This window comes from Chamaea fasciata, unplaced genomic scaffold (assembly GCF_029207755.1).
Source record: "Chamaea fasciata isolate MVZ Bird 193981 ecotype frontalis unplaced genomic scaffold, bChaFas1.0.hap1 SCAF_5, whole genome shotgun sequence".
Lineage (NCBI taxonomy): Eukaryota > Metazoa > Chordata > Aves > Passeriformes > Sylviidae > Chamaea > Chamaea fasciata.
In genome coordinates this window covers 68,270,296-68,283,365 of record NW_027094090.1, presented here as the reverse complement: position 1 = coordinate 68,283,365, position 13,070 = coordinate 68,270,296, and the positions used below count along the sequence as shown (strand labels likewise).

Here is a 13,070-nt window from a genome sequence, read left to right as displayed (position 1 = left end):
ATTTCAGGTGTGCTCACTGAACATGTTATTCATACCCTTTCCTAAAAAGTATTTTATATTCTCATGTCATGATGCCCATTGTAACACGTGCCAGCCCCAGGCAGACAGACAGGAACAGAAAGACAGGCTGACAAGAATCCATTTTAGCACTCAGAAGCTGGATTTCTTTGGTTGCCAGCCCTTGGACAACTCTAACAAGCCGTTTCTCAGAGGCTGGTATTGCTTTCAAAGTAAAATGCAACCCCACATCCACCTTGGAAATCTGGATAGCTGAGCTGTGAAAACCCTGTTGTTTCTGACAGCAGCAATACCCCCAGCTCCGTACAATTCACATGCCATATTCCATATTCCCTGTTACTCTGTGCTGCACACACACATTGCAAACAGGAAGTAGGAGCAGCTCAGCTCTTGGCTTCCTCAGTCTCAAGAGACCGCCATGAAACTGAAAAACACTAAACTAAAACTTAAGTGTCTGTTAGACCTTTAATTAGCGACCTAAGGAGTGTTTGCCAAGAGGAAATTTGAATTCAATTATCCAAATAGAAAGTATTTAACCTCTCAATAGCACTCGAGTAATTATAATACTTAGGTGTTGTTTCTTTTCAGGAACCTTGAGAAGTAAAACAAAAAATCAGATTGAAAATGGGAGAAGCTGTCAGTTTTATATCACGTGGAGTCTACAAAGGAAAGCTGTAATATTGCCCATGCCTTAGACTCACGTGTTAGCACAGAAAGGGGCAGCCTCAAGCAGGGAGAGCAGGTTGCAGGATTTGTGATTTCTCCACTTAAAACAGCCAGCAACAGCACCAGGGCCAACAGTGTGAGCTTTATGTGCTTCAGTACAACCATAACCACACGATTAAGACCAGCAGGTCCCCTCACCGAGCTTTTGATGAGATGGAGATGCTCTGGCAGTGTCAGGAGAACTGGGATGCATCAGGAGAGGCTGTGTATTCCAGCCCATTTGGCAAACATTACTCCAAACCAGCCAAGCCATTTTCATTTCAGGTCGCAGCAGCTGTTTTAGCCCTGATCCCAACTTGTCCTTTCATTACACATTCACCCAAAAAGTTTCCAGAATTAATCCCAAGAAAAAAAAAAAAAAAAAGGAAAAGTAATTATTTTCTTGCTTCTCTCTTCACAGACTGTAGGTTGCTTTGGGATTATGTTTATCAGCTGCTTTCTGACAGCCGGTACGAAAATTTCATCCGATGGGAAGATAAGGAATCCAAAATATTTCGGATAGTGGATCCCAACGGGCTGGCCCGTCTGTGGGGAAACCACAAGGTAAGGGAGCAACGCAATTTCCCTCCTGCAGCACTTTGCCTGTTGTAGCATCACAGGATTCAGTTATAAATGGGGGGAAAGAAGAAAGGATGGCTTATAATTACTGCTGGAAAACTGTAGTCTTTTATTCTGTGTACAGTAGAAATACAAAGCATCCATCCTGAAGCACTAAAACCTATTCTTCAAACAGGGAACTTGTTAGTTTGGTTTAAAGGCCTTTAGTTATCAATGCATGTAATTATAAAATTATAAGGAGTGCAAGAATTAACAGTCCTTCTCTCTCAAGGCATCTTATTTCTTCCTGAAACCTGATGCTGAGGATAGTCTGGTGAGAGATGCAGTTTACAAGGAGCTCTGTACTACAGAGCAGGAGCTTTCTGCGTTCCTGTCTGCAGCAACTCCCAGATCCCACATGCTGCCCTGGGACAGACACCAAATGCTGCAGGATTATGGACTTCCTTCTAAGAGGGCAGTTCCTGCTTTATTATCTGGAAAGCCATTACTGATTTTTACAGTTTGGGGCTGAGTTATGTATAGATAACTTCTGTATATGTATATGAGTGTATTCATAGGAATGTATGAATAGTCAGCATGGATTTACAGAAGGAAAATCATGCTTGACCACTGTGGTATCCATCTACAACAAAATGATTGGCTCAGTGGATTCAGGAAGAATGGTGGATATAGCTTATCTTGATTTTAGAAAGGCTGTCTCATAACAGCTTCAAAGACAGACTAATTAAGTATGACCTAGATAAGAGTACAGTGAGGTGGATTGAAAACTGGCTGATTTGCTGGGCTGAAAAGATGGTGATCAATGGCACAAAATCCAGTCGCTAGTCATTTTACTCCAGGGATTGATTCTGGGGGCAGCACTGTGTGCCCCTTAATGACCTGGATGATGGGACAGATTCTCAGACAACAAAAAACCTGGGAGGAATAGCTGACACACCAGAGGGTCGTGCTGTCATCCACATGGTTCTCAACCTGCTGGAGATATGAGCTAATGGAATTTTATGAAACTTATCCAACCTGCACGTTAATAATTGGGCCATGCCATGTCTCATGCTGGGTGTCTAAAACTGAAGCTCCTACAGACCACTGGCCACTTGGGCAAGACAGTGGCCTTTCAGCATATGAGAAATGGAAGAAGCACACACTGTTATTTCAGGGAGGTTCCCAATGAGGAGTCTAGATTTTGCAGGGAAAACTTTGTCCACGTTAGTGTTTCATTGCCACAGGAGCTCTTGATGTGGCCTCCCTTAGCAGAGTTATTGTAGTCAGGGCAAGCAGAGTGGGTCTGCTCTTACTCGGCGTTTTAGGCAGGTGGATCAGTGTCCTTTGATGAAGCCAAACTCGTGACACGGAGGCTCCCAGAACAAAAACGTGCTCCTACTGGTTTGGTGTGTTTCGCCCGTGGCGAGGCGGCTGTTTACACTCATGCACACGCAGCTTTGCCAGCAGGGTTGTGTCTCTGCTGGGAGTCTCTGCCACGCAGAAACCACTGCTCCTTGGACCAGAAGAATGCTCTTCGTGTAGACATAACCTAAGGGGCTGATCCTTCTCTTCCAAGTCACTAATTTGGGGGCTGCCCACGTACGGCTCTGGCAGGGCCCATCACCTCTGCCTTGAGACACTCAGCTTCAGCAGGGCTTTAGGGCTTCATCTCCTTTGGGGGCTTAGGAGGGTTTTAATGAATCATCTCACACTTCAGTATGCGCCAGTGCCCTCTCTGGCCATGGCCTTTGGGGCCAACAGCTCCCAGAATGAAGGGGAGGATCTGTCACAGAAGCAGATGGACAACCCAACTGGCTTCTTGATTTACACCTGTGTAACAAGAGGACAAACAGTCCCCGCAGTGCTCTGTGAACATTAACTAGTTAATGCGGGGGAATCCCAGAGGAACAGTGCCCCAAGCAGGGATTGCTGACAGATTCAGCCTATCAGCCACTACTCCCAGGCTTTCACAAAAGATGTTTGCATTAAGAACAGGCCTGTCACGTGGCACTTGGCATGAGCATCTCCCTCCACCTAATGTCTCCTCTTGTAGTTAATTGAGTCTTTTGTTACCTGTGTTCCAAGAAACTGTAGAAAAACTTGCTTGGAATTTTTGTTAGACTCCTTGCTCAAATAGCCCTGAGTGGAAAGAGACCCACAAAACTTTGATGATGAGGGCTGTGGGGGCAGAACGGGCCTGCAACCAGCAAAAAATGCTACATGTAATTTCTTGAACTGTCTTGGTTACTTCAGGTAGCCGTGATAGGTCTGCACCTCATTTTGGGGCTTAGGAACGTTTTAATGAATCATCTCACCACTTCTTTTCCTTTTTTCTTTTGGAAAAAAAAAAAACAGAACAGAACAAATATGACCTATGAGAAAATGTCCAGAGCCCTACGCCACTACTACAAACTAAATATTATCCGGAAGGAGCCAGGACAAAGGCTTTTGTTCAGGTAATTTTCTTTCTTTGCCATTTCTTTCTGTGGACAATTAGGTTTTGAGTCTGGAGGATGGAATTGTGTGGGGGGTACCTCACTGCCACAGTTACAGCACAAGTGAAGATGGCCATACATTTGTAAAAGCTGTCTAGAGCGGTGCTTCCCAGCTTTCAAGGCAGCCACACCACTTTAAAAAAGCACAGGCCTGTCTCAATGATCAGTGGAGACAACAGAAGCCTTTTCACTGCTTCGTGCAGGCTGTGCCATTGTTTAAGACCTTAGATAAATGATTCGGCCGAACTGCTGGAAAACCTGCTCCAAGTGGACTTCTCAAACACAGCTGCCAGTGAAAGCTGAGCAGGGATCAGGCATTTCCTCAAGGGTATTGCAGAAGAGAAGCACTTGATGACCACGTCTTTGGTGCTGCCTTCAAGGAAGAGAGGGAGCTGCAAGAGCTGTTCATAAAGCCCAATGCATCGGGTTGAGTGACACAACCAAGAATTTAGGAAATAGAGCCTGAAACAGAATTAAACCAGAGACCTGCTTGTACAAACTTGAGTGCAGATGGCACAGAGTGAGAGCACTCCAGTTCTCTTGAGACAACACCAGCAAATTCTAGTGCACATCTGACCCTCAGAGCACTGAACGCAGACCAAAGACTGCTTTGCTGTCAGTGGCCTGCATCTAGCAGTGTGCTTGGAAATGATAACAATAGGAAGGCAATCTTGGAATTTGTTTTCTTAAATAGCTAACAGAACTGCATTCGCATTCAAACTGTCTTCAGCTGAAAAGGGTTCTGTGGGATGACTTGTTTATGTCAGCTCTTAGAAAGAAACACAGACGCAGGAAGTAGAGTGAAGGAAAGAAGCAGTCATGGTCAAAGTCAAGTGCTCAACAGTAACTTTTTTTTCTGGTGGAAAGTTATAACAAGGTTGCTCCATCAGTACCAAAATGCCTGTATCTCTGTGCTCTTGTGTAAAGACTGCATTGCCCTGGGGAAATTCCTGATGCTGAACGCTGAATGTGGTGCTCTTGAAGCCTTCCCTTCAGTGGGGACATACACAAAACAGGAGTCCATCTCTTCTCAACCAGGCTGCCTATTTTCTCAAAACTATTGTAACTTAATGCCCTTGGAGACCTCAGTTCCTCTGTAAGACTTTGGCCAAATTGACCAACAGATTCAAAGGTCACCAAAGAGCATAAAACTTGAGCTATATAAACTTCATTTCCTTTGGAAACCGGGGGGAAAAAAAACAACCCAGCAAAACATTTCTTTGCACAATTCCCAATAAAAACTTTTTGATGTTGTTTTCTTAGACCTATTTATATCTGAAGAGAAAAAGAACAGCTGCAAAAAATCAAGTCATTAATGTGCCTTTCTTGGCTATTCCTCACAAGCACAGAAAGAATAGGAGATGTGACTTAACGTGCAGGCAGTTGTCATCTGCAGATATCTGTATGGAGCTTTAAGTGAGATGGAGTCAGGAGAAGGATTTCTAATAGGTTGGCTGGCTGTCTTCTGCAATAAAATAGGTCACAGATAGTATTCTTAATTTTCATGCAGTTCTGGGTTGGGTTGGTTGTTTGGTTTTTTTGGTTTGTTTGTTTTGTTTAATGTAAGCAAATGCTGTTAGAAATACCCACACTGTGGTTTTCTTGATGTGACTTAAAGCACAGACCAGAAGGAATACCCAAAATCCTGCAGTGCAGCTCACATTGGCCCATGCCCCACATGGAGAGGAGGAGGGCAGTGGGACCACCCTGTGTTTTGATTTCACCCTCATGCAAGACCAACAAGAGAGTCACAGGGTTTAAATCAGGGCACAGTCTGGCCGTGGGCTTTGGTGCATTTTCAGTGATTCACCACTCCTGCATACGAGTTTTTCACCACCGTAACACTGTTTGTAGCAGCAGCATTTTTCCAGCAGTGACACAGCAGTGAGTCATAGCCCTTTTTTGTTGGTTTTTTTTTTTTTTTTTCTTTCCTTTAATGCATATATGCACATGATTTCCAAAATTAGAAGGGATGGCAAAAGGTTAGTTCCAGGCTATGCTGTGTGTTTGCTGAGAGGCTCCAGCAGTGAGCATTCTGAGTCAGTGATAGTAATGAGGCTCCTGTTGGTTGTTTTTGTTTTCACTGGAGCAAGGATACTGAGCATATCATCAACCTGAAGTAAAATCAGCTCTTACAGTTAACACATTTCTTCAAGCTGCATGTTAACCAGTACGTTGTTAATGAAAGGCTGTGAAATTTTGTACCACTTCCAGCATAAACATCTTTCGTCCTAATTTGTCCAGAAGTGCTTGGGAGTTGGGAAATTGATTTGTGTTGAAACCAGGATTTCATCCTTCCTGTGCCACGCTGTCTTCCTACACCATTGAACTGAAAAGGAAAAAGCAGAGCCTTTCTGTGCTACCTCTGTGCAATAATACACAAAAGCATCCTGGCAAAAACCAAGACTTCGGAATTAAACTGCAGGCTGGTGGATGTCCTTTCTCATTTCCTGCTGCTGCCATGCCTCCCCAGAGGCAGTTTCTGTCTCCAGCACCCTGCAGACTTACTGCCTTGAGACACTGGTGCTGGGAGCCGTGGCATTCATTACAGAGGATGCTGCCTCACTGCAGTCACACTTGCTACAATCACACAGGAAGAGATTGTCTTTGCTTACCATTCCCTAGGCCAAAACGTTTTCCCTTCAGGGCTTTTTCCATTTCCTGGAACTTGTTCTGACTTGGACTTTGGCTTTTTCCCCCTCTGTTCCTTTGGTGTTTCATGTTCTCCTCACTCACCTACACACAGGCCTGCACAAACCAGTAGCCCTGTGCCTCCCCACACCGTGCAAGGGTTCGTGCTTTGAAATATGTTGATCATAGAGACCTTTCATGTCTCTGTCACCAGACACCACACATGAGTGTACCTTGGGCCAAGCTGTAGTCTGACATGACAACAGCACACAATACGAGAGAGAGGAAATAAACATCGTTCTTTAGAAAACAACTCTGGGGTTTGGTTCAGATTTGGGCTTTCAAGAAGCCGGGGTAAATGCTGGTGATTTTTTTTGTTTCCTTTCAAGGTATGGAGGAGGGAAGACACCTGGGGGAGAAGCTGGGAAATACTGAGGCTTTGGGAGGATACAGCAAAGATTATCTTGGGAGCTGTGGAGCTCAGGGGTCTCAACAACTTGATGAAGATAAAAAGCTGAGACCCCTGAGAAACAGGCTCGTTCCTCTGTTTTGCAGGTTCATGAAGACCCCAGACGAGATCATGAGTGGCCGGACAGACCGCCTCGAGCACCTTGAATCCCAGGAACTGGATGAACAAATATACCAAGAAGATGAGTGCTGAAGGCAACAGGTGCACCACCTCTGTGGGTCCAGGGGAGAAACATCTGCCCGACGGTCGGCACGGTTTGGGAGGGGAAGCAACAACACAGGAGCAGTACTTGAGGTCGCCGCTTAGCTTGAAGACCACGCAGGACCTGAAGCACCTTAGCAAAACAAACTAACAGGCAGAAGTGGTGCTGGCAGGAAGGCAAAGGGGAGAAAGCCTGGACTTATGCACTACTTCACTGTTCCTACAAAGTCTCCCTTGAGTTTTTTTTCTTTCTTTTTGGTTTGTTTCAGTTTTGGGGGTTTTTTGTCATCTTTTTTTTTTTTTTCCCTAATAAACATGCAGTTTGACTTTCCTTATCTCACATAGGACAAGACATCAGATTATGCTTCTTTTTTGTTTTTTTTTTTATTTTATTTTTTTTGTTTTTGGAAGGCTTTCCTATGGAAATAGAGTGCTCTTATTTTCTGTGCAAGTCTCATGACACAACACCGCATAACCAATAGCAACACAGAAGGGATTTGCTCAAGGCTTCCAGTTTGCTTGGATCGATTTATATGTGCTGCCACTGGGAAATGTGTTGAAGCTACCAAAAGAATTTCTCACACATACCTGTCAAATGAAGAGGAGACACCCTTCACATGTAGGCTGGGCTGTCATCCCAGCATAGCTTGGGCTCACAGAGAGTGCTCCGAGTGGCTGATAACTGCTGGAATATGGACCAAAACCAATCACCTAAGTGCTCCGGAGAGGAGAAAAATAAATGTGACAAACCTCTGCAAGTGACTATCAGTTAACATTTTCCCTCCTTCTAGCAAAGAAGTGATAGAATGGAGCAGGGGGAAGGGAGGGTGGGGACAAATACATATATATGTGTGTATATATATCTAAAAGTTCCATATATATATATATATATATATAAATATATATGTAATCCCCCCAGTATATTCACAGTTGTGAATTTCAGTTCAGTGTTTTCTATAAGAAGGGAAGACTGAAGCATCTGTAATTACAGAAGAAAAGGGTGTTTCTCATACCTGCAAGCAATTTTGGGGTGAAAGGTGAAGGACTGTTTCTTACATCACAGGGAGAAAGCAAAGGGACTCATCACATGGTTTGTATTACTCAGAAGCCTCTCCAGGATCATTTTGTGCTGCTCGAGAGGTAGATGATTCACCACTCTAAAAGCTGATGTTAGAGAACTAGAGACCAAATAGCTATACTTATATCTTGTAATTGATTTTGGCTTTGGTTTGGGATTTGTTTTTTTTAATGCCTCCCACTGCCCTCCCCCATCCTACAGCACTGCCATCAAGCAAGCTTGTCCCAGCTTGCCTGTTTTTAATGTGATTTAAGACAAGAGAAAAAACCCACAGCCGTGTTGCTTTCTTGGTTTGGGGTTTTATTCTGGTTGTAGGGTTCCTCCATTTGGTTTGCTGCACTGAGGGTGCTTGGCATGAGGCAAAGAGCTGTGCCTAGTTTGGTCACAGAAAGCTCAGCAGTCCTTGATGCCTAAACAAGAGAAACTGCTGGCCTGTTCCATTTCACAGCTTGGACCACCAGGACAGGAATGTCTGTGGTGTCCATCAGCAGTGATCCATCAGCAGTGGTCCTTTGAATGGGAGGAAGATCTAGCAGCAGAAATGATGCTTGCAGAGGGAGAGGGTGCATAGGGAAACTGCAGGAATCACATGGTGCCTGAAAGCAAGCACGTCCACAGCAGTGCATTAAAAGCAGAAAGCCTCTTTAATGGAAACATAAAAGAAACTAGATCTGGAAAAAAATCAAAAGGCTAATCTAATCCATTTCAACCAAAAACAAGGTACATTCCCATGGTAGAGCTTTTATCAGCCATTAAACCAACACGACATTTGATCTTTCTACGTATTTAACAAGAGGGTTAATCTATCCAGGAAAAAATGGCACTGGGCAATGAACAGTGTCCCCTGTGTTTAAACAGAGATAGGTTAGTCTCACCAAAGACTTAATCTTGAGTCACAGGTGGTAGGAGGAACAGCTTTGTTAAGGGTGTAGATAAGCATCATACAACAAGAAGAGATTTTTCTGAGCCAGTATCTGATGAGGAATGACAGGGTGTACATTTCTCCCTGAGCTTTGCCCAGCCACGCTTTTCTGTAAAATCACACTCGGTAAGTTACAAGTCTCAGCACACCATGTACTTGATCTGTTCTGCCTCAGAATAATGGACAGGGGAATGTTTTTCAGCAGTGTGTCACCTGTCTCTGTCGTGACTCTTAAGTCCTTGAAGCTCATGAGGTGTGAGATTGGGAGACGCTGTGGGACTTCAGTAGTCACAGTTCTGAAACCTAAGGTCCCTTGAGATCAAGGGCCCAAGGAGTTACTCTGTCACATCGCTCAAGGGCCCCCAGGTTGCAGCCAGGTCTCAGGAGTTGGAGTGGTGAATTTCACAGATGGAGTGTGATCAGGGCAACCAATGTAAAGAAAGGCTCTGGCTGGATCCTTGGGTGTCCAGTGGTAGAAAGAAACCAAGTTTTTGCGGAGGATGATTCATCCTCTTTACTGCTGTGGTCTAGACAACTGCATAACTGCGTTATTTTCTTTTGCCTGCTGTTACAAGATGGTGAGAGACAAAAAAACAATAGGGACTTTCTGTAATAAAGTGCTCTGATGAGTCACAGCTTTTTGTCATGGCCAAGGTGCACACTGCAAAATACAGAGAACCAGAGACAATCCACCCATTTCCTCACCATTATCTACCAAACTAAGTCCATCCTTCTCACTGGGTAAGACAGGAAAATCACACGTGTCGTCCTGTAGGGAAGCTTTAGAGTGGAATTGTTCACCTTTACAAAGAAATGCAATCACTTCCACTTGCAGAATCTAAGTCGAAGGGGAAAAAAAAATGTTTGTGGCTGTTGGAAACTCTTCCCAGTTCACACATAAAGGACATCTTAAGACAGCACCATCACAGCCACAGAGGAGTTCTCTCAAGGCTGATGCTAGCTGGAATGAAAGTGGCCTTTGGCCTTGGAACAGGCCAGTACCACAGAGGCCCTTCCTGTCTCCTGCCAGGTCACCTGGTGCCAAAGGGAATGGTGCAGGTGACACTGGAGCTGCCAGAACTGTGGGGCCTGTTGTGGGAACTGCAGGATTTGAAACTGTTCTTGGGGTCGTGAAGTGAGTTTATCAGGTATGGCTAAAAATAAAGAAGTACTGACGGGCTAGAGCAGCTGCAGGAGGAGGATTCCCATTGACCTCCCATCCACGGGCAGATCCATGGGAGTGCAAAGACAGCATTAACATCCTGAGCCGTAGGAATGCGTCGCTGCCTGCCAGGGCTAGCAAAGGTAACACTGTCTTTCCACCAACACTGACACCTGCCTTCCCCCCTTCCCCCAGTTTCTAATTTCCCAGTGTAGAATTTGCCAGCAGCAAAACAGCCAAACTTTCTGCCTTTGCCACCGGAGCAAGTGGGGAAAGGGAGGAAGCGTTTCATCCTTGGAGACACACGCAAAAGTCACCTGGACACGGTCCTGGGCAGCTGGGCCTGGCTGGCCCTGCCTGACCAGAGGGGGTTTGACCGGATGACCTCCAGAGATCCTTGCCAACTCAGCACGCAGCAAAGGTTCTGAGTGGTTAAGTGGTTAAGCAAAGGTTAAGTGGGACCTTCGTTGTCATCAGCTTGCTACAAGCCTCCACAAGCCGCAGGCCAGTCAGGTAGGACATGCTGCAGTTCCTCAGCAGAATGTTTTCTTGATTAAAGTTTGAAACCTGTTGACTGCCTCTCCATCCAGAGAACACTACTGGGGCCCTTTCTGTGAACACTAAGTTGCTGCCATCCTCCCCAGATTTCAAACTCCACATATGCATTCTCCAGATTTTTTTTTTTTTTTTGTCAGACTGCAACTGTACGCGAATCCAGAGTTTGAGGTCTTTTTTTTTTTTTTTTAAATAAAATTCTAGTGTTTTTATTGATGATGGCTTTTGTTTTTTTAAGGTGTGGGGCTAAGGGACTGAATCAAATGAATGTAACAAAACAAAAACAAACAAGCCTATTCTCAGGGCCAGTGAGTTGCAAATAATTTTTAAAATGCTTGTAATTACATCATCTCAATAAAAAAATTTAATATAAAAGCAGGAATGCCAAATTTGTTGGTGCAATCATTGCTGCAAGGTTATTTCTTTTTAAGAGCTGTGATACCTAAGAATATAGCACATAGCAGCTGTTTTCAGTCAGGAAATGAAACCTGCAGGCTCCCCCTGTCCAAACACGTATGAGCAGTGCCTTGATCTTCCCTGGGAAGTGGTGTTAGGAAAAGTTAAGGCTGTCCCTTGAAATATTTACTTCGCTGTTTGTCCTGAGACATCAGCCAAGTACTCCTCTAATGACTGGATGCATGTACCTGGTTCTCCTTCCTTCTCTTGGAGTGGACATAGAAAAAAAAAGAACCAAAAATGAGTTGCTGTGATGACTGATGCATCTTTTTTAGCCTGCTAAGCAGGCCAGATCAAAGACTCTGAGAGCAAGAGGTCTTGAAGAATATTCATCTTTGCAAACTAGTCTAGAAACCCAGCTCCTCTCTTCTAGCATAGCAGGGCTGTATTTTCAAGTGGTCATCCCTAACCAGGAGGTGAGGGGAGAGCAAGATGAGGTGGCACAAACTGTTCCCTGCTGTTTCTGTCTCCTGCATGGGTGGAGTTCCTGCTGCTTTTGACAGCGTGAGGCCTCTGGAGGGTTTCTGAACATCCCCGCTCCAGGGGTGCCACCAAATGCCACACCAAACAAATAAACACATCCCTGTTCCAGAAAGGTGCCACCAAATGCCACACCAAACAAACAAACAAACACATCCCTGCTCGAGAGAGGTGCCACCAAATGCCATAGCAAACAAACACATCCTGTCAGCAGCACACAGCTCACAGCCAGTCCTCTCTGGTGGGAGCAACTCAAAGAATCGCAGAATGGTTTGGGTTGGAAGGGACCTTAAAGCTTATCTCATTCCACCCCTGCCATGTGCAGGGACATCTTCCACTATCCCAAGTTGCTCCAAGATCTGTCCACCCTGTCCTTGGACACTGTCAGGGATGGGGCAGTCGCAGCTTTTCCAGGAATACTGTGCCAGGGTCTCGCCATTCTCACAGGGGAGAATTTCTTCCTAATATCTAATAAAAACCTATGTTCCTTCCGCTTAAAGTCATTCTATCTTGTCCTATCACCTCCATGCCCTTGTAAAAAGTCCCACTTCAAGGTTCGTGTAGGTTTCCTTCAGATACATCAAGCCTTTTTAAGGTCTCCCTGAAGCCTCGTCCAGGCTGAACAACCCCACTCTCTCATCCTGACCTCTTAGGCGAGATTCTCCAGCACTCTGATCGTCTTTGTGGCCCTCCTCTGGTCTGGTTCAACAGATCCATACCTTCCTGGCAGGTTAAAATGTTCAGATCCCATCTACAGCTCAGAATGGTCCGTGACAATCTGACTGATGTGTGAGCTAGGAGCACCCAGCTGCTCTTTGCTCAATATTTATTTTCTGTTTGCTTTCACTGGTGTTTTTAAAACACAAAGGCAAAGAGTAAACAGTAAACAAACCCCTTTCTCAGCCAAGACATCAAGCAAGAAGGAAACAAGGTGTGTTCCTCTATAATTCAGTCCCTTAAGGCTATTTTCCTTTAATTTTAGGAGAGGAAATACATGTATCCTACACCTTGGCACAGCTTTCTTTTGCACGCTGAACAATAGGAAATGCTGTAGGTTGAAGGCATAGTGGAGGAAGTTCTCTGTGGTTTTGGCTATTGCTCCAGTGAGGATTAGTCTCAGTTTAAGAACTAGTCTTGAGTCCAGAGAACATCCATTGGAGGCTCTGGGACAGAAGAGGCATAGCAGTGCATGTCCAGTGTATCTTCCTTCCAATTTTCAAAACTGACTGAGCTGCAAAGGAAAGCTCCTAGGCCAACAGCAGCACAGGGAGCATGGGTAGGCAGAGGTTTGCCGACTACAGCTGCCACAAGTGTGGTGGTGCACGGTTCCTCCATCC

General features: G+C 44.9%; 1 protein-coding gene across 3 annotated transcripts in view; it reads left to right on the top strand.

The window, feature by feature from the left end:
• ETV6 (ETS variant transcription factor 6) overlaps positions 1-7,420 on the top strand; it is a 120,109-nt gene extending 112,689 nt beyond the window's left edge. For all 3 annotated transcript variants that reach the window (XM_066184315.1, XM_066184314.1, XM_066184316.1), the window contains exons 6-8: positions 1,145-1,287; positions 3,640-3,740; positions 6,966-7,420. In XM_066184315.1, coding sequence (XP_066040412.1) covers positions 1,145-1,287; positions 3,640-3,740; positions 6,966-7,071 — 350 coding nt within the window. In that variant the 3' untranslated portion in view covers positions 7,072-7,420. The remainder of the gene's footprint in view (positions 1-1,144; positions 1,288-3,639; positions 3,741-6,965) is intronic.
• The last annotated feature ends 5,650 nt before the right edge of the window (positions 7,421-13,070 follow it).